This window comes from Triticum urartu, chromosome 5 (assembly GCF_003073215.2).
Source record: "Triticum urartu cultivar G1812 chromosome 5, Tu2.1, whole genome shotgun sequence".
Taxonomy (NCBI): Eukaryota; Viridiplantae; Streptophyta; class Magnoliopsida; order Poales; family Poaceae; genus Triticum; species Triticum urartu.
The window spans coordinates 439,274,106-439,300,382 of NC_053026.1; the positions used below are offsets into that span (position 1 = coordinate 439,274,106).

At 46.5% G+C, this 26,277-nt stretch overlaps 1 protein-coding gene across 1 annotated transcript; it reads right to left on the reverse strand.

Annotated features, from left to right (window-relative positions):
- Positions 1 to 16,902: 16,902 nt before the first annotated feature.
- On the reverse strand, positions 16,903 to 20,614 carry LOC125509617 (serine/threonine-protein kinase PEPKR2). Its single transcript, XM_048674627.1, has 3 exons — positions 19,769 to 20,614; positions 17,557 to 17,853; positions 16,903 to 17,470 (listed from the first exon to the last, which is right to left on the reverse strand). Exons 1-3 carry the CDS (start codon positions 20,499 to 20,501, stop codon positions 17,163 to 17,165), a joined length of 1,338 nt encoding a protein of 445 aa, XP_048530584.1. The 5' UTR covers positions 20,502 to 20,614; the 3' UTR covers positions 16,903 to 17,162.
- Between the last annotated feature and the right edge of the window lie 5,663 nt (positions 20,615 to 26,277).

Genomic DNA, 26,277 nt, shown 5'->3' on the forward strand with positions numbered 1-26,277 from the left:
TCGCAAATTCCATTCGTCTGAGGATGTAATTGTCTTTGCCGCAAGGGATGATACCATTCGTCTGTTTTCTCTCAATGAGAAGGATGAGATGGAGGCCATCTCGCAAATTCCAGTCATTTGTGAATATCAAGACGTCTTTCCAGAAGAGCTACCAGGAATGCCTCCGCACCGACAACTTGAATTCGTCATTGATATTGAGCCTGGCACGGAACCTGTTTGCAAACGTCCTTACAAGCTTGGACCTAAAGAGTTGAAGGAGCTGAAGAAGCAACTCGATGAACAAGAGTGTATGGGTCTCATCCGACCTAGTTCTTCTCCGAGGGGTTGTGGAGTTCTTTTTGTGAAGAAGAAGGATGGAACGGACCGACTTTGTGTCGACTACCGTCCATTGAACAAGAAGACTATAAAGAACAAGTATCCACTTCCCAACATCAACGATCTGTTTGAACAACTCAAAGGTGCTCAAGTATTCTCCAAGCTTGATCTCCGTATGGGCTATCACCAGATTTGCATTCGTGAGCAAGATATCCCCAAGACAGAATTCAGAATAAGCTATGGTTCATATGAATACACTGTCATGTCTTTTGGCCTCGTCAACGCTCCTCCGACTTTCTCTCGCATGATGAACTTCATCTTCAACCCCTACACTAATGACTTCATCTTGGTCTACCTCGATGACATTTTGGTCTTTTCCAAGAACAAGGAAGATCATGCCAAGCACTTGCGTTTGGTGCTGGATAAGCTAAGAGAACATCAGTTCTATGCCAAGTTTTCAAAGTGCGAGTTTTGGCTCGATGAGGTTCTCTACCTTGGACATATCATCTCTGCCAAGGGCATAGCGGTGAATCCTGAGAAGGTGTCTACAATTGTGAATTGGGAACCACCTTAGAACGTGAAGCACCTCCGCAGTTTCCTTGGTCTCGCAAGCTATTGTCGAAGGTTCGTCGAGAACTTCTCAAAGATTGTGAAGCCGCTTTCCAACCTTCTCTAGAAGCACGTCAAGTACGTTTGGTCTCCTGAATGTGACATCGCTTTCAACACCCTGAAAGAGAAATTAGTCACTGCTCCAGTTCTGACTCCTCCTGATGAATCCAAACCGTTCGAGGTCTTCTGTGATGCCTCTCTTCAAGGTCTTGGTGCAGTGTTGATGCAAGAGAAGAAAGTTGTGGCCTATACTTCTCGCCAGTTGAAGCCCAATGAAAAGAACTACCCCACTCATGACCTCAAGTTGGCGGCAGTTGTTCATGCTCTTTTGACTTGGAGACATCTCTTATTGGGAAGAAAAGTGGAAATCTTCACTGACCACAAGAGTCTCAAGTACATCTTCACTCAGCCTAATCTTAACCTCAGACAAACTCGTTGGGTCAAAATGATTCAAGAGTATAATCCGAGTATCGAATATACTCTAGGAAAGGCCAATGTAACTGCTGACGCTTTGAGCAGGAAGGCTTACTGCAACAGTTTTATTCTCAAGCCTTACCAACCCGAGCTTTGTGAAGCTTTCTGCAAACTCAATCTGCAAGTTGTTCCTCAAGGTTTTCTCGCCAACCTCCAAGTCTCTCCTACTTTGGAAGATCAGATTCGCGAGGCTTAACTTCTTGATGCTATGGTGAAGAAGGTGAAGATTGGGATTGCCAAGAGTCAACCCAAGTACAAGTGCTATCGCCTTGATGACAAGGATACTCTATTCTTCGAGGATCGCATTGCTGTGCCTAAAGGTGACCTTCGTAAAGTCATTATGAACGAGGCTCACAATTCACTCCTCTCTATTCACCCTGGAAGTACAAAGATGTACCATGACCTCAAGCAGTCGTATTGGTGGACTCGAATGAAGTGTGAGATTGCTCAGTTCGTGAATGAATGTGATGTCTGCAGAAGAGTGAAGGCAGAACACCAACGACCAGCTGGTCTCCTCCAACCTCTTGCCATTCCAGAATGGAAGTTTGACCATATTGAGATGGACTTCGTGACTGGATTTCCAAAGTCCAAGCGTGGCAATGATGCTATATTCGTTGTCATCGACAAACTCACTAAAGTGGCTCATTTCCTTCCTATCAAAGAATCCATCACAGCAGCTCAATTGGCAGAGCTATATACCTCTCGGATTGTCTCTCTGCACGGCATTCCGTAGTTGATCTCTTCAGATCGTGGCAGCATATTCACCTCCAAGTTTTGGGATTCTTTTTCAGAAGGCCATGGGCACCAACATCCGTTTCAGCACAGCTTTTCATCCCCAAACCAGTGGCCAAGTCGAGCGTGTCAATTAGATTCTTGAAGTTATGCTCAGGTCTTGTGTTATCTCTTTCGGTATGAAGTGGGAAGATTGCCTTCCATATGCCGAGTTCTCCTACAACAACAGCTTTCAAGCGAGTTCGGGCAAGGCCCCATTTGAAATTCTCTATGGCAAGAAGTGTCGTACTCCTCTTAACTGGTCAGAGACTGGTGAACGTCAACTCCTTGGAAATGACTTGATCACAGAGGCAGAAGAGATTTGCAAAGTCATTCGTGATAACCTCAAAGCCGCGCAATCGCGCCAGAAGAGCTACTATGATAGCAAGCATCGTGATTTGGCTTTCGAGATCGGAGACCATGTTTACCTCCGCTTCTCTCCAATGAAAGATACTCGTCGCTTCGGTATCAAAGGGAAGCTTTCCTCTAGATATGTGGGTCCTTTCAAGATCGTCAGCAAGAGAGGCGATCTCGCCTATCAACTTGAGCTTCCCTCCAACTTTGCAAATGTGCACGACGTGTTCGACGTGTCTCAACTCCGCAAGTGCTTCAAGACTCCTGACCGCACCGTCAACTTCGAAGACATTGATCTCCAAGAAGACCTTTCTTATCGTGAGCACCCAGTTGCTATTCTTGAAGAAACTGAGCGCAAGACTCGCAACAAGTCAATCAAATTCCTCAAAGTCAAGTGGTCACACCATTCCGACCATGAAGCCACCTGGGAACGCGAGGATCACCTCCGTTCTGAGTACCCCGAGTTTTTTTCCAGTCCTAGATCTCGGGACGAGATCCTTTCGTAGTGGTGGAGTGTTGTAACACCCCGGATGTAATTTACCTTATCTGTACTCTAACTCTTGTCGTTTCCGGCACTAAGTTATTTTATTTCCTCGTTGTCGGGTTTTTGTCTCCGTGTGTTTTGTCTTTGTCATGCTTCTCATATCATGTCATCATGTGCATTGCATTTGCATACGTGTTCGTCTCATGCATCCGAGCATTTTCCCCGTTGTCCGTTTTGCATTCCGGCGCTCCTATGTTCTTCGGTGGTCCTTTCTACCTCTTTTCGTGTGTGGGTATTAAACGTTTTCGGATTGGACCGAGACTTGTCGTGTGGCCTTGGTTTACTACCGGTAGACCGCCTGTCAAGTTTCGTACCATTTGGACTTCGTTTGATACTCCAACAGTTAGCCGAGGGACCGAAAAGGCCTCGTGCATGTTGCAGCCCAAACCCCTCCAATTTGGCCCCAAAACCCACCAAAAACCGTCCATCATCTAGATCGTTTGATCACGATCGCGTGGCCGAAAACCGCACCTCATTTGGAGCTTCCTAGCTCCTCCTACCCCTATATATAGATCCCTACTTTCCAAATCCGGGTGAAACCCTAAAAATTTAGCTCCCCGCGCCGCCGGACACTTTTTCCGCCGACGGACATGTCCGGGTTGCTCCGCCTCCGCCACATGGCGCGCCCCCACTGGCACGGCCGCATCTCACCGCCGCCGGCCCGGGAGAGCCCGCGCGCGGCCCCCCGAGCCCATCGCCGCCGCGCCTCCTCTCGCCGACCCCGCCGCCTTTCTTCCCGCGGTCCGGCACCCGCCGCTCCGCCGCGCCGCCGGCGAGCCACCGCGCCGCCGGCGAGCCACCGCGCCGCCTCGACGCTGACGCCCGCCGCTCCGCCGCCGCCTCAACCTGGCCCGGCCGCCCCGCACCGCATCGACCTCGCCGCCGTCCTCCTCCGCAGGCGCCGCGCCGCCCGGCCCCTCTCCTTCCTCCTCCTCGGAACGGCAAGTCCAGCGACTCTTCGGCGAACCTCGTGATCCATGCACAGCTATAGTACCTCCATATCCAGATCCAGACATGGTTGACTTTTTCCTCCCAAAACCCTAGTTTTTTTGCATTCTTCCATATGCCATAACTCTGCATTCGTAGCTCCAATTCGTGCGTGTAGCATATCAAAATGTTCCCCTCGACGAGTACATCATTTCATCCCATTGCATTGTTTTCATTTGAGCTCATCTTGATGCCCGAAATGCTGTTGGAAGAGCGCTATGTGAGGAATATGTCAGATCTGTTTCAGCAAATGGACTTTTGTTATTTTTGCCATGATTAATGTGTGCATGCTATGATCCTCAGCTCTACATGTTTTTTGTAGAATGCCATGCCATCTTTACAGGGGTGTATGCCATGTATTTTTGTGATATTTGTGGTTACTAGCACAAGCACGCAAAGTAGCGTAATCGTTGATGCTAATTTCAGGGACTTAGAATTTCACTAAGTGCTTGTCCTGATTTTGTTGTTATGTCATATGTTCATGTTGTTTCCTAGTGATCCGTGCCTCTTTAGAGGATGATCAGTAAGGATGTTTTGTTAATATTGTGGTGTTCTATTCATCCATGTCTTTGTTTGCATTTATGGAGCACCCTAGCTTGAGTCAGTCGAGCTCTACTTTTGCTATAAAATGATCCTGGCAGATTGTTGGCATGTTTAGCGATTTTGCCGAGGATGTTGCCATTGATCCGTGCATGATATGTTGTTGTTCTTGTCATGTCTAGCTTCTATGCCATGTCTTCTTGATGGGTGTATGCTTATTTTTTCGTGCCATGCCTCGTAGTGAGTGCATCGAGCTCGTTACATGCATACTTGTTAACTGTTTTGCATGCTCCAGTTTTTCACTAAGTCTGAATCTGTTTATGTTTTTGCTATGTTCACATGCTTGCAATTTTATTTTCTGATCCCTTTTGGCTCAAGGTCACTAAGGGACTTTTGTTATATGCTTAGAGTAGCTTCATGCCATGCCTTTCTTTGCCATGTTATGTTCCTGTAGCATGTAGTTTTCATGCTCTAAAGTGTGCTTGCTGATGATAAATTCCAGACTTGTGTTAATTTCACCAAGTCTGAAACTTGTTATCATTTGCACTTTTGTCATGCTTGTTTGAACCTGTTAATGGATGAATTAGCCATAGATCAGTGTTCATCTTTTGTCAAGCATTATGAGTGGATCCCTGCCATGTATTTTGTTGTCATGATTGAGTGCCGTAGCATATTTATCTTGATGCATTTAGATGGCTACTTGCTGATTATCGCAGACCGGTGTCATATTTGTTTTGCTTGTCATTTCCAAACCGTGCATCCGATTCCGCTGATCTTTATATCGATTTCAACCGAAATCCCAGTGGCACTCTTGGATTTCCAAGTTGAGGCCAGGTTCAATCATTCCTTTCCAAATCTTGCATATGCATCACATACCGCATCCCGCATATCATACCATGTTTGCATCATGTTGTTTGAGCATTGCACGTGGTTGATTGTGTTCCTCTTGCTTGTTGTTCTTGTTTGGGTAGAGCCGGAAGATGAGTTCGTGAACGAGGAGCCCATTGAGTTCGCCTACGAGGATCAAGGCAACTCTAAGTACTTTGTAGGCAAGATGACCATACCCTCGAAATCACTTCTATCTTTGCTTGCTAGATGCTCGCTCTTTTGCTATGCCTATCTTACGATACCTACCACTTTCTTATCATGCCTCCCATATTGCCATGACCAGCCTCTAACCCACCATGTCCTAGCAAACCATTGTTTGGCTATGTTACCGCTTTGCTCAGCCTCTCTTATAGCGTTGCTAGTTGCAGGTGAAGCTTGGAGATCGTTCCTTGTTGGAACATTGTTTATTGTTGGGATATCACAATATTATCTTGTTTAGCTGAATGCACATATATACTTGGTAAAGGGTGGAAGGCTCGGCCTTATGCCTAGTGTTTTGTTCCACTCTTGCCGCCCTAGTTTCCGTCATATCGGTGTTATGTTCCCGGATTTTGCGTTCCTTACACGATTGGGTTATAATGGAAACCCCTTGACAGTTCGCCTTGAATAAAACTCTTCCAGCAATACCCAACTTTGGTTTTACCTTTCTCCACCTAGCCTTTTTCCCTTGGGTTTCGCGGACTCAAGGGTCATCTTTATTTTAACCCCCCCTCCCGGGCCAGTGCTTCTCTAAGTGTTGGTCCAACTAAGCGATGTCCGAGGCTACCAGGGGCAACTCTGGGCTGGCCTACCCGACGTCTGGCTCATCTGAGTGTGCCCTGAGAACGAGATATGTGCAGCTCCTATCGGGATTTGTCGGCACATTCGGGCGGTGTTGCGGGTTTAGTTTTACCATTGTCGAGGATGTCTTGTAACCGGGATGCCGAGTCTGATCGGATTGTCTTGGAAGAAGGAATATCCTTCGTTGACCGTGAGAGCTTGTGATGGGCTAAGATGGGACTCCCCTGCAGGGATTTGAACTTTTGAAAGCCGTGCCTGCGGTTATGGGCAGATGGGAATTTGTTAATGTCCGGTTGTAGATAACATGAAACTTAACTTAATTAAAATGCATCAACTGCGTGTGTAACAGTGATGGTCTCTTCTCGGCGGAGTCCGGGAAGTGAACACGGTGTTGGAGTAATGCTTGCCGTAGGTTGTTCTAGGATCACTTCTTGATCATAGTTGTTCGACCGTGCTTTTGCCTCCTCTTCTCGCTCTCTTTTTCGAATATGTTAGCCACCATATATTCTAGTCGCTTGCTGCAACTCCACATCATACCTTACCTTACCTATAAGCTTAAATAGTCTTGATCACGAGGGTGCGAGATTGCTGAGTCCCCGTGACTCACAGTTTACTTCCAAAACCAGATGCAGGGACCGATGATACCGTTCGAGATGACATGACCGAGCTCAAGTGGGAGTTCGATGAAGACTCTCGTCGTTACTATGTGTCTTTCCCAGATGATCAGTAGTGGTGCCCAGTTGGGGAGATCGGGGTTTTTGTCGCATTTGGGGGTTGATCTTTATTTTGGTACCGTAGTCGGACCATGAGTGAATTGGATGAATGTAATGACTTATTTATGTATTTGTGTGACGTGGCGAGTGTAAGCCAACTATGTACCTTTCCCCTTTATTTATTTACATGGGTTGTTGTGAGGATTACCTCACTTGCGACATTGCTTTCAATGCGGTTATGCCTCTAAGTCATGCTTCAACACGTAGGAGATATAGCCGCATTGAGGGCGTTACATCAAGATCAATCAAGCAGGAAGTAGGGTATTACCTCCATCGAGAGGGCCCGAACCTGGGTAAACATCGTGTCCCCCGCCTCTTGTTACCATCCGCCTTAGACGCACAGTTCGGGACCCCATACCCGAGATCCGCCGGTTTTGACACCGACAGTAGGTATGGTGGCTGTTTTGAGGAAGGTATATGGTGGGTTTATGGTACCGGCGAAAGTTGCGCGATACTAGAGAGGCTGGCAATGGTGGAAGGGTGAGAGTGTGTATAATCCATGGACTCAACATTAGTCATAAAGAACTCACATACTTATTGCAAAAATCTATTAGTTATCGAAACAAAGTATTACGTGCATGCTCCTAGGGGGATAGATTGGTAGGAAAAGACCATCGCTCGTCCCCGACCGCCACTCATAAGGAAGACAATCAATAAATAAATCATGCTCCGACTTCGTCACATAACGGTTTACCATACGTGCATGCTATGGGAATCACAAAATTCAACACAAGTATTCCTAAAATTCACAACTACTCAACTAGCATGACTCTAATATCACCATCTCCATATCTCAAAACAATTATCAAATATCAAACTTCTCATAGTATTCAATGCACTTCTATGAAAGTTTTTATATTATTCCTAAAAGAAAATTTCCATGTTGTTCTAAAGGACTCTCAAAATAATATAAGTGAAGCATGAGAGATCAATTATTTCTATAAAATAAAACCACCGCCGTGCTCTAAGAGATATAAGTGAAGCACATAGAGTATTCTAATAATTTTCAAATCATGTGAGTCTCTCTCAAAAGGTGTGTACAGCAAGGATGATTGTGGTAAACTAAAAATCAAAGACTCAAATCATACAAGATGCTCCAAGCAAAACACATATCATGTGGTGAATAAAAATATAGCTCCAAGTAAAGTTACCGATAGACAAAGACGAAAGAGGGGATGCCTTCCGGGGCATCCCCAAGCTTAGGCTTTTGGGTGTCCTTGAATTTTACCTTGGGGTGCCATGGGCATCCCCATGCTTAGGCTCTTGCCGCTCCTTGTTCCATAATCCATCAAAACTTAACCCAAAACTTGGAAACTTCACAACACAAAACTCAAAATAGAAAATCTCGTGAGCTCCGTTAGCGAAAGAAAACAAAACACCACTTCAAGGTACTGTAATGAACTCATTCTTAATTTATATTGGTGTTAAAACTACTGTATTCCAACTTTTCTATGGTTTATAAACTCCTTTACTAGCCATAGATTCATCAAAATAAGCAAACAACACACGAAAAACAGAATCTGTCAAAAACAGAACAGTCTGTAGTAATCTGTAGCTAACGCAAACTTCTGGAACCCCAAAAATTCTAAAATAAATTGCTGGACGTGAGGAATTTATCTATTAATCATCTGCAAAAATAATTAACTAAATATCACTTTCCAAATAAAAATGGCAGCAATTCTCGTGAGCGCTAAAGTTTTTGTTTTTTACAGCAAGATCAAAAAGACTTTCCCCAAGTCTTCCCAACGGTTCTACTTGGCACAAACACTAATTAAATGCAAAAAACACAACCAAAACAGAGGCTAGATAAATTATCTATTACTAAAAAGGAGCAAAAATCAAGGAATAGAAATAAAATTGGGTTGCCTCCCAACAAGCGGTATCGTTTAATGCCCCTAGCTAGGCATAAAAGCGAAGATAGATCTAGGTATTGCCGTGATAATGATAAGGTAAATCACGGAAACTCATCTCATACCCCCTATGTTCAGTAGCAAGTTTTCTTTGTGGCAAGCAAAAGTAATCAAAAGGCCTAAATTTAATGGGACAAAAGTCTCCAAGATCAAGCTCGGGAGGTATTGGTTCCTCCTTTGGCCCCTCATATTGCACAATCAATTCATCATTATAAGCATTCTTTTGGCAAAAAGTCATGAGCCTTTGTTCAAGGGGAAAACCTAGCCCATTGTTCTGGATGGCAAAATTATCATTAAGTTCAGAGATCCTATTAACAAGAGCGTCTAAGGTTTTCATTAAAAGCAACATGATCTAACGATCGTAAACGCATAATGTCTTCTTGATAGAAAATGATCGCTTCTATGGGAGGACGGCCATCATCCACCCTATAATGCGCAAAAATTTCATTGCTTCTTTTATTATAAATCTGAACTCATGAGCTAAAAAGATGGTAGCGGCTTGCTTAACAGAAGAATGCTCAATATTAGAAAATTCTAGGAAAATCCTTTGTATGGAAGGGTGCATATGTAAAAATTGTCTTTCAAGTTCAACTATGAGCAAAGATATAGCATCTGCGAGGCTACTAGTTTTATGAAGAATAGATCCACTCATGGTAGGCAAAGCACCGACACAAGTAAAGAAATCTTGGATAATTCCCTTCCCAATAATATTACCGCTACCAATGCGAAACTTTTTAGTGTGCAAAATAGTGGGATTTTCAAGAGGATCATCAATAGCATCAAAGTTTTCCATATTACTATCCTTACCAATGATAACCTCCCCAGTTTCAGACATGATGGCAAGAGATTGCAAAAAGAACGAGCACACAGAAGGCGGGAAGGAAAAAGAGGCGAACGGAAAGAGAGGACGAAAGGAAAAGTGGGTGAATAAAACGGCAAGGGTGAAGTTGGGGAGAGGAAAACGAGAGGCAAATGGCAAATAATGTAATGCGAAGGATAAGAGTTGTGATGGTTACTTGGTTTGTCTTGACTTGGCGTAGATCTACCCGGCAACGGCGCCAGAAATCCTTCTTGCTACCTCTTGGGCACTGCGTTGGTTTTCCCTTGAAGAGGGAAGGGTGATGCAGTAAAGCAACACAAGTATTTCCCTCAATTTTCGAGAACCAAGGTATCAATCCAGTAGGAGACCACGCGCAAGTCACCTTGTACCTACACAAAAAAATAAGAACCTCGCAACCAACGCGATAAAGGGGTTGTCAATCCCTTCACGGCCACTTGCAAGAGTGAGATCTGATAGAGATAATAATAATAAGATGAATATTTTTGGTATTTTTATGATATAGATTGAAAGTAAAGATTGCAAAATAAAATAGATTGGAAACTTGTATGATGGAAAATAGACCCGGGGGCCATAGGTTTCACTAGTGGCTTCTTTCTGTCGAGCAATTGATAGAAAAGCGAATAATTATGAGAATATCTAGGCATGATCATGTATATAGGCATCACGTTCGAGAAAAGTAGACCGACTCCTACCTGCATCTACTACTATTACTCCACACATCGACCGCTATCCAGCATGCATCTAGAGTATTAAGTGTTGGGTTTCGTAGTAATTTCAAAAAATTTCCTACGCACACGCAAGATCATGGTGATGCATAGCAACGAGAGGGAAGAGTGCTGTCTACGTACCCACGCAGACCGACTGCGGAAGCGTTGACACAGCGTAGAGGAAGTAGTCGTACATCTTCGCGATCCAACCGATCAAGCACCGAAACTACGGCACCTCCGAGTTCGAGCACACGTTCAGCTCGATGACGATCCCCGGACTCCGATCCAGCAAAGTGTCGGGGAAGAATTCCATCAGCACGACGGCGTGGTGACGATCTTGATGCACTACAGCAGCAGGGCTTCGCCTAAACTCCGCTACAGTATTATCGAGGAATATGGTGGCTGGGGCACCGCACACGGCTAAGGAATAGATCACGTGGATCAACTTGTGTGTTCTAGGGTGCCTCTGCCTCAGTATATAAAGGACTAGAGGGGGGGAGGCTGGCCGGCCAAGGTGTGGCGCGCCAGGAGAGTCCTACTCCCTCTGGGAGTAGGATTCCCCCCCCCAATCCTAGTTGGAATAGGATTCGCGGAGGGGGAAAAGAGAGAGACGGGTTCGGCCACCTCTCCTAGTCCTAATAGGACTAGGGGAAGGGGGAGGCGTGCAGCCCATGTAGGGCTGCCTCTTCTATTTTCCACTAAGGCCCATCATGGCCCATTTAGCTCCCGGGGGGTTCCGGTAACCTTCCCGGTACTCCGGTAAAATCCCGATTTCACCCGGAACACTTCCGATATCCAAACATAGGCTTCCAATATATCAATCTTTACGTCTCGACCATTTCGAGACTCCTCGTCATGTCCGTGATCACATCCGGGACTCCGAACAACCTTCGGTACATCAAAATGCATAAACTCATAATATAACTGTCATCGTAACCTTAAGCGTGCGGACCCTACGGGTTTGAGAACAATGTAGACATGACCGAGACTCGTCTCCGGTCAATAACCAATAGCGGGACCTGGATGCCCATATTGGCTCCTACATATTCTACGAAGATCTTTATCGGTCAGACCGCATAACAACATACGTTGTTCCCTTTGTCATCGGTATGTTACTTGCCCGAGATTCGATCGTCGGTATCCAATACCTAGTTCAATCTCGTTACCGGCAAGTCTCTTTACTCGTTCTGTAATACATCATCTCGCAACTAACTCATTAGTTGCAATGCTTGCAAGGCTTATGTGATGTGCATTACCGAGAGGGCCCAGAGATACCTCTCCGACAATCGGAGTGACAAAACCTAATCTCGAAATACGCCAACCCAACATGTACCTTTGGAGACACCTGTAGTACTCCTTTATAATCACCCAGTTACGTTGTGACGTTTGGTAGTACCCAAAGTGTTCCTCCGGTAAACGGGAGTTGCATAATCTCATAGTTACAGGAACATGTATAAGTCATGAAGAAAGCAATAGCAACATACTAAACGATCGGGTGCTAAGCTAATGGAATGGGTCATGTCAATCAGATTATTCTCTTAATGATGTGATCCCGTTAATCAAATAACAACTCATTGTTCATGGTTAGGAAACATAACCATCTTTGATTAACGAGCTAGTCAAGTAGAGGCATACTAGTGACACTTTGTTTGTCTATGTATTCACACATGTATTATGTTTCCGGTTAATACAATTCTAGCATGAATAATAAACATTTATCATGATTATAAGGAAATAAATAATAACTTTATTATTGCCTCTAGGGCATATTTCCTTCATTAAGTTCATAAGAACAGAGTAACGCCTTAAGTAAGATGACATGATGTAGAGGGATAAACTCATGCAATATGATATTAACCCCATCTTTTTATCCTTGATGGCAACAATACAATACGTGTCGCTTCCCCTACTATCACTGGGATCGAGCACCGCAAGATTGAGCCCAAAGCTAAGCACTTCTCCCATTGCAAGAAAGATCAATCTAGTAGGCCAAACCAAATTGATAATTCGAAGAGACTTGCAAAGATAAACCAATCATACATAAAAGAATTCAGAGAAGAATCAAATATTGTTCATAGATAATCTGGATCATAAACCCACAATTCATCGGATCTCGACAAACACACCACAAAACAAGATTGCATCGAATAGATCTCTAAGAGAATCGAGGAGAATTTTGTATTGAGATCCAAAGAGAGAGAAGAAGCCATCTAGCTACTAGCTATGGACCCGAAGGTCTGAAGTAAACTACTCACACATCACCGGAGAGGCCATGGAGTTGATGTAGAGGCCCTCCGTGATCAATGCCCCTCCGACAGAGCTCCAAAAAAGGCCCCAAGATGGGATCTCTTGGGTACAGAAGGTTGCGGCGGTGGAATTAGGTTTTCGTGGTGCTCCTGGATGTTTGCGGGGTACGTGGACTTATATAGGAGAAAGAAGTAGGCCGGTGGAGCAACGAGGGGCCCACGAGGGTGGAGGGCGCGCCCAGGGGGTAGGCGCGCCCCCCTGCCTCGTGGCCTCATTGATTGTTTCTTGACGCCCACTCCAAGTCTCCTGGATCACGTTTGTTGAAAAAATCACGTTCCCGAAGGTTTCATTCCGTTTGGACTTCGTTTGATATTCCTTTTCTGCGAAACACTGAAACAAGCAAAAACAATAATTTGGGCTGGGCCTCCAATTAATAGGTTAGTCCCAAAAATGATATAAATGTGTAAAATAAAGCTCATTAACATCCAAAATAGATAATATAATAGCATGGAGCAATCAAAAATTATAGATATGTTGGAGACGTATCATTAAGCGTGCGGACCCTACGGGTTCAAGAACTATGTAGACATGACCGAGACATATCTCCGGTCAATAACCAATAGTAGAACCTGGATGCTCATATTGGTTCCTACATATTCTATGAAGATCTTTATCGGTCAAACCGCATAACAACATACGTTGTTCCCTTTGTCATCGGTATTTTACTTGCCCGAGATTCGATCGTCGGTATCATCATACCTAGTTAAATCTCGTCATCGGCAAGTCTCTCTACTCGTTCCATAATGCATCATCCCGTGACTAACTCATTAGTCACATTGCTTGCAAGGCTCATAGTGATTTGCATTACTGAGAGGGCCCAGAGATACCTCTCCGATACACGGAGTGACAAATCCTAATCTCGATCTATGCCAACTCAACAAACACCATTGGAGACACCTGTAGAGCATCTTTATAATCACCCAGTTACGTTATGACGTTTGATAGCACACAAGGTGTTCCTCCGGTATTCGGGAGTTGCATAATCTCATAGTCTGAGGAACATGTATAAGTCATGAAGAAAGCAATAGCAGAAAAACTAAATGATCATTATGCTAAGCTAACGGATGGGTCTTGTCCATCACATCATTCTCTAATGATGTGACCCCGTTCACCAAATGACAACACATGTCTATGGCTAGGAAACTTAACCATCTTTGATTAACGAGCTAGTTAAGTAGAGGCATACTAGGGAGACTCTGTTTGTCTATGTATCCACACATGTACTAAGTTTCTGGTTAATAACATTCTAGCATGAATAATAAATATTTATCATGATATAAGCAAATATAAATAACAACTTTATTATTGCCTCTAGGGCATATTTCATTTACCAACGCCGTTGACATTGATGAAGCCTCTATCGCCGCATTCGACTACAATGAAACGTAGGGCGGTGTGGATGATCATGGTTGTGAGGAAGAATTGGAGGAGATCGAAGCGGAAGTGTATGAGCAATCGCAAACAAAAACTGGGAAAAGCCAGAGACCGAAGAATTACACAATCTTGGAAGATCAAGTTCTGATCAATGCATGGAGTGCGGTGTCTCTTGATGCATGCACGGGTACTTCTCAAACCGCCAAGAGGTATTGGCAAAGGATCGAAGATCAATACTTCCGCATGATGGCAAAGTACCCCTATAGGACTCCACGCACATTTTGGTCGCTTCAAGGGCGTTGGGAGGTGATCAAGCCTATGTGAAGCCGTTGGGCAGCTTGCTTGGAGCAAGTACACAATGCACCTCCAAGTGGAACCGTGGAATCCGACTATGTGAGTTTGTTTTGCCTTTGTTCAAGTTGTGCATCATATGAAATGATTGCATCATTTCACTTTGTTCACATTGTGTAGGACAAAATTGCCCAACATAGATACAAAGACATGGAAGCTTCAGAAGGCAAATTCTTCAAACTAGAGCATTGTTGGGACTTGCTCAAAAAGTGCGAGAAGTGGAAGTTGATCAAAAAAGAATCCCCACCGAAGAGAGGTTCACTTACAAACATGGATGGAGATGAGGATGATGATGGCCCAAGAAATTTGAACAAGCCCGATGGCGACAAGAATACTAAGGAGAAGATGAAGAGAGAGCACGAAGCATCGAGCTTGAAGGGGAAGATTGATGCCATGGTGCAATCAAATGAGTTGATATTGTTGAAGTCGTTGGAGATTAAGAAAGAGTTGGCCGAGAAGAAGTCAAAGGAGAAGTAAGAAAAGTGGCAATTGCTCAAGAAAGAGGGGCTACGCAAAGCGGCCATTGAGGAGAGAAGAGCACGTGCCGCTGAAAACAAAGTCATGTCCAAGTTGATCGCCGAAGAGAACAAGATCATGACAATGAACCGCAATGACATGGACGACCTCACCAAAGAATGGCATGATATAGTAAGGAGAGAAATCTTGAAAAGGAGAATGGTTGCGTCGTCCAGTGCGTGTTACAGTGTCGGAGATGTTTTCTCTGCTCCATATGGTGGCAATGTCGATGATTTCGGTGCGGGGGTTGGAACAAGCGCCGGAGGTGGATTCGGTGGTGGCGATGAACTTCAAGATGGATTCGATGGCGCGGAGTGAAGATCGACCAAGATGATGCCGGGCGTGGTCATCACTTTTGCAAGACCCTCTTTTGTGTTTGTCCTACTAAACTGAAGTTTTTATGTGCGCGTAAACTGTGTTATGTTGTTTGAATTTGAACTTGTTTGTGGGAACCTATGTCAAATTTGAGAATTGGGCGTTTTCTATTTGCGGGTCGACACGGCGGTGCCCGTGCAAACCCCGCAAAAAGCCGACCCGTAAAAAATATATTCCGCGAATATCCTTTTATACGGGTCCGTTTAGGGGTCTGCATCTGCGGCCGTTCGAACTAGCCCGCAAAGGCCGTTTTCCATGAACTGCAAATGCGTTTTGCGGGCCGGCCGGATGCGGGGTCTGCTAGAGATGCTCTTACATCTATATTTCTCTCAAAAAAGTCAAATCTCAAAAGGTTGACCAAGTTTTTAGAGTAATAGATTTACATCTATAACGTCAAGCATATATCATTACATTCATTGTAAGTAGTTTCATATTCTATATTTTTGATATTGTAGATAAAAATAATTTTTTCAATAAACTTGGTCAAGGTTCCCATTTTTTAAAAAACCTGCAACTTCATTGATCATAACAATTACAAATACATTGATTTGGACTTAAAATTCAAAAAAATGCAAAGTAACTCCTATGACCTTCTTCATGGTAGCAATCTCTGCTCAAAGAAATACTCCAAAGACTTCAATAAAAAGGCTACAATTAAACTGAAGCACCGACGTTGTCCCTCTTTCACGTGCACTAACATTAACAATAATGATTTTTGAAAGCGCCTTGAGTCGCCCATCTAAACAGATGGGGAACCTTGATCATGAACGTACTTGGGCCGACGATGATTCCGTATAAGTGCAGGCCGTCGAGTCACTATATCTCCACATGATGTCGATGAAAAATTTCACCTCCACCAAGAATCAAGTAACAAAAAAGCTTGGCACGACAACATAAACTCATCAAATCCGAATAATTGAATCTGCAAGGACATAAAATTCTCTAACCTCATGGCACTGCCAAAAGAACAGAATTTTTTTTCTCACAAAACTATGATGATCACTAGGCATTACAAAAAACATAGAGATCTTGAAATTCCAAGGTCCCCCACCACTCAGCACCAAGATGGCAGTCAGAGACGAGGAGGCCAAAATTTCTCAGATGGCGGCGAGAGAAACCCTAGCTATAGCCAGGGGAGGAATTGACATATCCTGGTCAAGGTTTCCAAATTTGACGTTTCAAGAAATCTACACACTATATTATGAAACGAAGGTAGTAATAATTAAGAAAAGAAGATAAGCCTCTTTTTTCTCTTTCCACCACCTTAGCATTTACCATATTGTTTTTTTTCTCTGGTGTAATATCTTAAGTCAGTATATCAGATTAAGAGTACAGCTTCTGGAAAATACATTCACAGCGAAAAAGATCTATTAACAAAAAATAATAATATCAAATGCAGGAAATCGATGCAAAAATCTAATCCTCAATAGTCTAGGAGGAACAGGAAGAAACAAAGAATGGAACAAGGATGATGGTGCACACTATGTTTACCAGCATAGACTGAAATTATTCTCAACTCTCAAGATATAAATTAGCTACATGGATCATTCTATTTACAAAATTTACAGCATCAGCTACCATGTCGGGTTCATCAGCCATCACCGCAATCTACAGCATCACCATGTCAAACGCTTGCTTGCTCTGACAGGAAAACCCGAGTTATTATCCTCAGCACAGAGACAACCAGCAGGCCGAGCCATCACTGACATCAGACCAACACACAAGGAGCTATACATTGGGGTCATGTCAGAACGCCGTGCACAGGTTGCTCTTTAAGTTTGAGGAGCACTCCTGCTGTATGGGAATGCCGGGGCTGCAAAGCCGGGTCCTTTTTGGCTCTGATATTCTAACATGTGTTATTGCCGCTGTCAGTGCGTCGACTATGCCACATTCATCCTGGTCCTCCGACCTCTGGCTCGACGAATCTGAAGCTGACGACTCACAATGTGATCTAATTCTGTCCCATGGAATTTTGGGTGCTACAATCTTGTTAGTGACATCAGGAGTTACAGCCTTCAGGGTACATTCCGTGTAGAACAACACCCATGGATGACCTGAAACAGTATCATCACAAAATTAATTAAAACCTTATAAAATATAAACATAAAGTTATGCTGGATGAGAAATTGCCTGGACTTACAAAGAACTTGATCAGCAGTTATTCTAGAAGAGACATCTCGATCCAACATTCGACTTATAAGATCCCGTCCAATAACTGACATTGATTCCCATGGACCGCTGTTGAAATCAAGCTCAACTGTCTTTATAGCTTCAAAGACAGCTTCCAGAGAGCCTCCTTGAAATGGAAGTGAACCAAGCAGTAGTACATGGAGGAGCACCCCAGCACCCCATATGTCTACTTTCTCAGAATAGCTTCCTGACAACACCTCAGGCGCCACATAGGCTGGGCTCCCAGCAACGCCAGACAATTTCTGACCTGTTTAGTGGTGACCAAAAACATCAGCTACTTCTAGTAAACACACATTTATACATCTGACTGTCCAAGTAAAACCCTAGAAAGATGATTTGGGGCTATTCAGGAACCAAGTAAAGTCAATCGTACAAACATAACAGACTAAACAAAATAGCATCAGAGCTCTAAACATCTGCATCCCTTAGCACAAAATTAGGTGATACTGGATTCTTAGAACTTCGATGCATAAGGTAAAATATCATACAGTAACATTATTGTTGTCACTTATCATCATTTGCTATGTTTAGAGCAGTGCAGCATTAGATAATCTGTTCGTCACTCAATGTTCATGCGGCTAAATTCCTCTCATTCTGCTCCACCTCAGCACCATGGGATGTATGTGTTTTAGCCTAGGACAGTGTCAGTGAAGTTTAAGACAACACATGCATCACTCTAGCATGACAGAAGACTCTTGAACTTAATCGGTAAGTGTCTAATAAGAAGTACCAAGGCTGGCTTACTGCATTGCATTAGACATTAGAGTGATAACTGATAACTAGAGTTGGAACAGAGGATAGAGACATGGGTAACAATAGATAAATACTGCAGAATTACTATAATCTAAATATTACCTTACAAAATATAAGCAGCTGTTTATAAGAACCAGTGCCCCTGAAGCCATGCTGACAACTCCAACTCATAGACTATATGACTCCATTCAGACAGACATCACACCACTTCCTAATTCATCAAAATGACTCAAGACCATATTCAAAACATTACACAGCCAGTTTGGTATGCTCAAGAAGACTATTCTGGCCCTCAGACTCATCACAACAGGTACTTGCAGGAGCATGCCATAAATTAATATCAATACAAGGATTAAATTGATCAGTGTAGATTCTTAACATCCAAATTCCACGCAAATAAGAAAAATTAGTACCAGCACCACCACAAGTAGAATGGAACCAACTATCAATTAGCGCAATGCCTCAATTACCTTGGATATCTAGCAAGAACTTACCAATGAAGGCACCACATGCTACCAATTCATGACTAAAAACACCTTTTAACATATTAATTGGTACGACACAGAACATTTCTTCATTTGCAATACCATGCAAAACACTGAATCGGCATGCAGAAATCATCATTTAAACAAGAATCTGAGCTAAACATTCACCACTTCCAACTCCGCAAGGACTTAAGAAATGAGAGCGCCTAACTCTTGATGCAGAACTGGTCCCATCTTATTAGTTACACAACCATCATAACCAAGTGGCCCAATTCAATGAATACAATCAGTACCGATTGTGTAAGTATGAAACATGAAACTGTCTGAAATGCTCAGTACTTTAAGAGTGCTATATTGGGCCTCAGACTATACATATAAATACTTGCAGATGAATGCACTAAGAGATACCAGATGGGCGCTCGACTTTGACACTCCATTCAAATCCCCAATTCTCTAAGCATATCGGGCAAGAGGAGCATACACATGAATACATTTCCTACCAACTCATGACTCACAAATTGGATGCTATCCAACCGACTTGTACAGAAGTTTAGAAGACATTAGATTAGATGATATGCATGGTCACAAATATGAGCAACCTGCAAAAATGCTGTGAAGTGATTGAAACCTGAAACGCGCAGTAATTCGGTTAACATGGCAAATTACTCGTATCGCAGATCAACTATGTACAACCATGAATTCTAAATGCCATGACATCATACTAATAATTATTAAATATTATAGAACATTGTATGGTCCAATGTCGGACTTCCAGTCGATCTTCTACTACTTGTAATTGATATCTTTTTGCCATATAAAGCGAATCGAAATTGCAACTTGTGTAAACATAGAGTACCCCCAGGAACACAACAAATTATTTATCATCTAGTAGAGCTTCAACGTGAAATATTAGCAAGAATTTACCGTTAGTAACTCGTGCTGCCAATCCAAAATCAGCTAGTTTCATCTTGCCAGTCTTGGTGAGCAAAATATTCTCCGGCTTAATGTCCCTGTGGATGACGCCCATTTCGTGGCAGTACTTGACGACCGACATTAGATCCTTGATGACAAGGGCGGCCCGCTGCTCGGAGAAGGTGCCGTCCCTGGCCATCTCGTCGAGCAAGCGGCCGCCGCTGCAGAGCTCCATGACGAGGTAGAACTTGTCGGCGTCCTCGAAGACGGCCTTGAGCGTGACGACGCCGGGGTGGCCGGAGAGGTGCTGCATGATCTCGACCTCGCGGTGGACCGTCTCCTCGCCGTTCTTGGGGAGCGCCTTGCAGGCGAACTCCTCGCCGCCGGCCTTGGCGCGGCAGATCCGGACGGAGCCGAACTTGCCCTGGCCGATCTCGTCGCCGAGCTCGTACTCGGCCTCGAGGCGCTTCTTGCGGCCTATGCGCGTGGCGGACTCGATGCAGCCGACCTTGCGCTTGAGCCCCCGGCCGGGGCTGTCCGGGGTGGCCCGGCCGCTGGCCGGCGGCGCCGTCATGACCACGCCGCCCCGGCCGGAGGCGGTGGCGGCGTCGTCGGAGGGCTTCTTTTTCTTCTTGTCGGGGCGCGGCTTCCGCTCCCGGCAGGTGCGCTTGCGGTCCGCGGAGGCGTCGTGGAGGGAGCCGGCGAGGGAGCGCGCGCCCTTGCGCTTCCGCGGCAGCGACTCCATCGGGGGGGCGGGGAGTGGAAACCCTAGGCGGCGTGCCCGCGCCTCCTGCGGATCATGGGGGTTGGGGATCGGGGGGGAGGGAGGTTGGTGGCGAGATTGCCGGAGGGAGGGAGGGGAGGGCTCTGAGGAGAGATGAGACGGTGAGTGGTGGGGGGCTAGGGCGCCCGCCTTGTTGGACCCTCGTGTCCCCCTCCCGGCGGGTGGGGGGCTGGCGTTCGTCTCGTGTCGGTTCGGGCGCTCGTGGAGGAGGCAACGGGGGGTGGGGGGGGGGAGACAAGGGGGGCACGGTTCGGGCTGGGGCGGGCGGGTGGGTGGACGCGTACGGGCCGACGCGGTGCCGGACGGGTGGGTGACGGTGGTGGTCTGGTCTGCGGTTTCTGACGACGGACGGGCGGAGGCTTCTGGAAGGATACGGATACGGGCGGGGGTGGCGTGGAACGGTGGAACTCTCGTCCGTTCGTGGCCGGTGAATTAGTATCTGTGTTGGATCCGGGCTCATTACGGGCTCACGGGCCGCTCGTGCGGCTGCTCTGCTCGTTTCGTGTTCTGGCATTTACTTTTGCGTACACCGTAAGCATGTGATTGCTGGCAGTGTATGGGACTGTCGCTGCGTCTGGTAAGCACCGTGCGGGGCCAGCTGGATCGGGTACGGTTCTTTTCCCTTTTCCAAAAGTCCAGAGATGTGACTTTTTTTAACAAGACTAGCAATGTGTCTGACGCTCCGTTTGGATGTCTCCATTGGAGAGCTCCGTATTGTATTGGTCTAAATTCCAAATCAGTGGGGAAACTGAAATGGCACGACTACGAATTCACCTGTTTGGTTGTCTAATGAATTGGCCCTTCAAATGCCTCTGAGATTTCAATACCAAATCATGTTTGGATGACATTACCTTACCAGGTTATACCTTGCCCTACATGACTCAAAGACGTGCAAAAACAGAGGGATTTTCAGGATATGGAGGGGTTTGACAAGAAGATCTAGGCCATGGCCATGGATCCATGGTGGAGCAGTGTTGTGGTTGCACAAAAAGACGAGCAACTCGTACATCCGTGATGGTGGAGCGCTGTACAGAAGGAGCTGCAGCTCGTGGAGAAGGGAGGACTTGAGCCAGGCAATGATAGGCAAGGACGATGGCCACACGTGGCTAGAAGGGTGGAGCCGACGGCGGGGCGCGCCGGTCCTGGGCCGCCGTCGACCTCCATGGCGGGGCGCAGCACAGGGCGACAGGAGATGACGAGGGGGCGACGGGAAAAGGGGTGGGGAAGAGGGGAGGGATGGATGTCGGTGTCAAAACCGGCGGATCTCGGGTAGGGGGTCCCGAACTGTGCTTCTAGGCCGGATGGTAACAGGAGGCAGGGGACACGATATTTTACCCAGGTTCGGGCCCTCTTGATGGAGGTAAGACCCTACGTCCTGCTTGATTGATATTGATGATATGAGTAATACAAGAGTAGATCTACCACGAGATCAGAGAGGCTAAACCCTAGAACCTAGCCTATGGTATCATTATTGTTCGTCCTACAGACTAAAACTCTCCGGTTTATATAGACACTGGAAAGGGATAGGGTTACACAGAGTCGGTTACAATGGTAGGAGATCTACATACCCGTATCGCCAAGCTTGCCTTCCACGCCAAGGAAAGTCCCTTCCGGACACGGGACGAATTCTTCAATCTTGTATCTTCATAGTCCAGGAGTCCGGCCGAAGGTATAGTCCAGCCATCCGGACACCCCCTAATCCAGGACTCCCTCAGTAGCCCCTGAACCAGGCTTCAATGACGACGAGTCCGGCGCGCAGATTGTCTTCGGCATTGCAAGGCGGGTTCCTCCTCCAAGTACTTCATAGAAGATTTTGAACACAAAGGTAGTGTCTGGCTCTGCAAAATAAGTTTCCACATATTGCCATAGAGAGAATAATATTTACACAAATCTAATCTGCTGACGTATTCCGTAGCGTGACATCACACCACGGCCAAGTCTTTATTCGAATCGTTTTATTATCCCACCTCAACGCGTTTAGCGAGGCGGTTTCTTTGGCACGTCTTGTTAAAGCAGAGATCGTGTCCCCTTATTCCGGGATTCTCATCAATACGGGTGTGGGTAACCCAACCGTACCCATTGGTATATTTTCTCGATCAAAGGCGAGTCCCAAACGGTCATGGGGAAGGCCCTTGGTATTCAACCTCTTATAAAGAGACCAAGGCCTTGATCCTTTCTTTCAATCTCAAACGAGTCCGCCCTTCGCCTCGAGTTCCAACACCCAAGGTTCCAGATTTCAGGCGCTTCGGACCTTCGACAATGTCCGGTTCCGACCTTCGAGGCCGATGGATGCCCTCCTCCGTCACGGAGGAGGACGTGCTGAAGTTGAGAGAGGCCAGGTTCTTGACCGACGAAATCTCGCATAGGCTGCCTGCTCAAGGGCAGGTCATTCCCACTCCCAAGCCCGGCGAGAGTGTGGTGTTCATGTCTCACTTCCTTCGGGGGCTAGGCTTCCCGACGGATCCCTTCGTGTGGGGGCTCATGTATTATTATGGGCTAGAATTTCACGACTTAGCCCCGGAGTCCATCCTCCATATTTCCTCATTCATCGTCGTGTGTGAAGCCTTCCTCCGTATCACTCCTCACTTCGGACTATGGCTCAAGACCTTCAAAGTAGATCCGAAGATGATCCAGGGACGGCACACAGAGTGCAGAGGTGCTTTTATAAGCAAGAGTGCTGGTATTCCATGGCCCAAGGGCTCTTTTCAAGAGGAGTCCAGCTTATGGCAACGAGAGTGGTTTTATATTACCGCTCCCAGGGCCCCTAAGTGGGTGGCGACACCTGCCTTTCGCTCGGGTCCCCCGCCACGACTGGCGTCATGGGTCAATACGGGGCTGGACTAGGGGCCGGCAAAGGATGTGCCCCTGTTGCAGGGCCACATCCGAGATCTCCTAGAAAGAGACATCAGTCTGGTCGTGGTGACGCAAGTTATGTTAATTCGCCGAGTTCTACCCTGCAAACGTCGCCCCCTCCACCTGTGGGAGTTCAACCCGGAGGGACCACGAGTTCTCCAATATTTTCTGGGCATGACGCCCATGGAGATGTACAAATTGTTCTTCGGACCACAAGTAGTGTGTCCGGATTCTACGAAGGACGCAGGTCTGAGCTGCAATCGTCCGGATACTCAAGTAAGTAGCCTTGTGCCCGGACTCGCTATCCGTATATTTATCATAAAATTGCCCCTAAAAGAGTTGTCCTTTAAACAGGAGTGGGTAGCGAAAGCAAAGCTAATCAGGTGTCCGCCCCCCCTCCCCGAGACCACGCCGGGTCCCGTGCTAGTCAGGATGTTGGAGGTTGTGCCTTCAAAGGGAAGCGAGGGAGGGGACAAGGAAGCTACAGCCTTCTCAAAGGAGGTTGTCCGGAAGGGAGGAATCGAAAATTCCTCTCCTCAGGGGAAGAAGAGGACCGCCTCTAAAGACCCGGAGACCATGGCCTTAAAGCGGGGGAAGAAATCTTCGCCAGAGGGTCCTGTGCTGGGGGATACTTCGGCCGAATTATGCCCTCAAGGGGATCAGCCCTCCACCGAGCCGTAAGTAGAGAGGAGTTTTCTTTTTAAGAAACGAGAGAAATCCCCGCTTTATATCTGAGAAAAGTAATCAAAAATTTACCTTGTAGCTCGGACCTTAGCCCTTCTCAGGAGAGCTCGTCTTCGGGGGATCTTCTTCCGGAGATGATGGAGAGCAGAACGCCTCCCCCTCCCGTACCGCCTTGCGAGGCGGGCGACCCTGAGGTATCATCGTGGAGGGTTTCTCCAAATCCGGCGGGGCCGGAAGGTAGTCATATGGCCCCCCAAAACCCTCCACATCCGGCCTTCGGAAAGGGCCATCTGACAAGTCCGGCGCCGTCTGGTGCGCGGTCGGAGGAGCTGAAGGATCTGCTAGGGCGAGCATCCATCTCAGAGGAGCACCGTGCATTGATGGGTACGGTGATTGAGAGGATTTCATCCGCGGAGAGCGGATTGCACGGGGCCGTCAGGAGTTTACTGACAGGTTTTGAGGTACGCGAAATAATGTACCCTTTTTGGACAGTTGCGCATAAATAAGATGCGCCTTGTGTAGATAGTAGCCCCTGAGACTCTGTGTGTTGTCAAAAGTGACGGCGCACAGAGGATCATAATCCCAGGTCCAATATGCCGCCTTTATATGTAGGTGGCGAAGTGTCCGGTGGCCAGCCGGACTTATGGATTTGCCGAGCTAAAGCTGCAACTTGACGTGGCAGATGCCGACATTGTGCTTGTCCACAAGCGGCTTGACGAGGCACAAGGTATGTAATTCCGTCGGCGGTGCCTGGTAAGAGGAGCTTTATGCCAGTATCTTACAATGTGTGCGCTTGATGTAGATGGTGCTGCTGCCATGGAGAATCTTCGGGCAGAACTTTCCCGAGCCAAGGAGCAAGCCAGGGAAAGTGATGCGGCTGCCGGAAAGGCAATTGAAGAGCTGAAAGCCGAACAGGCTTCTCACTGCCGAAGCAAGAAGGAAATGGCCGAGATGGCCGTGAGGCTGAAGAACGCTGCTGACCATTGCAAGCTTCTTGAAAAAGAAGATCGGGCGGAACGGACGGACCTGAAGAAGGCCGTTGCCGAGGATGCTCGCTCTGCGATGAGAGCTATGAAGGAGGAGCTGCGTCAGGCCGGAGAGATCGCGGCTGGAAAGCCCTTTATGCTGCGGAGGAAGTTTTGTGATCCTAAACATGCTCCGTTAGACCAGATGTGGAGTACGACAGACACCTATCTGGATTTACCAGCGAGTGCCGCAGATGCGGCCGAACACTTCCAAGATCAAGAAGATCGCGAAGTGGAAAAGCTCTTCTGGTCGCAGTTCCACAATCCAGAGCGTCCACTGTCATTAGCCGATCGTTTGGCCGAGTGGGCCGAGCTAAATAGGTTGTCCGGACTCGCCATGAAGTATGTCATGAATCATTTGTGACTAGAGAGGCCAAAGCCGAAAAGTTATTTCAACTTGGTGCGGCAGTTCCTTGGTGCGGCGCCGCATATCAATGCGATGAAGAGGTCAATGTGCATAGAGGGTGCGTGGATGGCTCTTGCCCGTGTCAAGACATACTGGGCGGAAATGGAAGCCACCGCTGTTGCATCCCCAGACTCGGATGGAAGCCGAGTACCTGCCGAGCGCTATTTTCAGGAAGTTCTGCAAGGCGCTCGTTTAATAGAGACGCAGTGCTCGAAGGATACTATATTCGAATAGCATGTATTATTGTAAAACAATATTTTGATAAATTGTAGAAGCTTTTTATACTTGTGCCTGCAAGTATTGGAATACCTCCTGTGCGGCCGTTTAACATATACATGTATATAATCTGAAAGATGGCAGTCGTCGGCTTCAGCCCCCACGCACATAATGCGGGAGTGTTCGCAGAAGGCGCATTTTCACACTTGATCCAACGTCTTGGTCCTACAAAGGAGGTGATAGCGCAGCGAACTAGGCAATCGGACTATGATGCTTTATCACTTTCACTTAGCCATAGGAGTTTGACATTGAGGCTACTTATATAGCCCCTGGTGGCGCCTGCGCTCGCCCGAACTCGGGGCGCGTATGTGCCTGGCCAGGAAACGGCCCTTCGTTAATGCGGAGGAATCCTAAAGATTCCGGTAAGTCATCGAGTGGTTGACCAGTCTCACGCTATATCATGACAGTCAGTTTTCGGCTTTCTCTACTGAGGTGCTCGCCTGGCCGAACCGGGGCACAATCGCAGTAGTTCTCCTGGTGCCGCCTTAGCCGA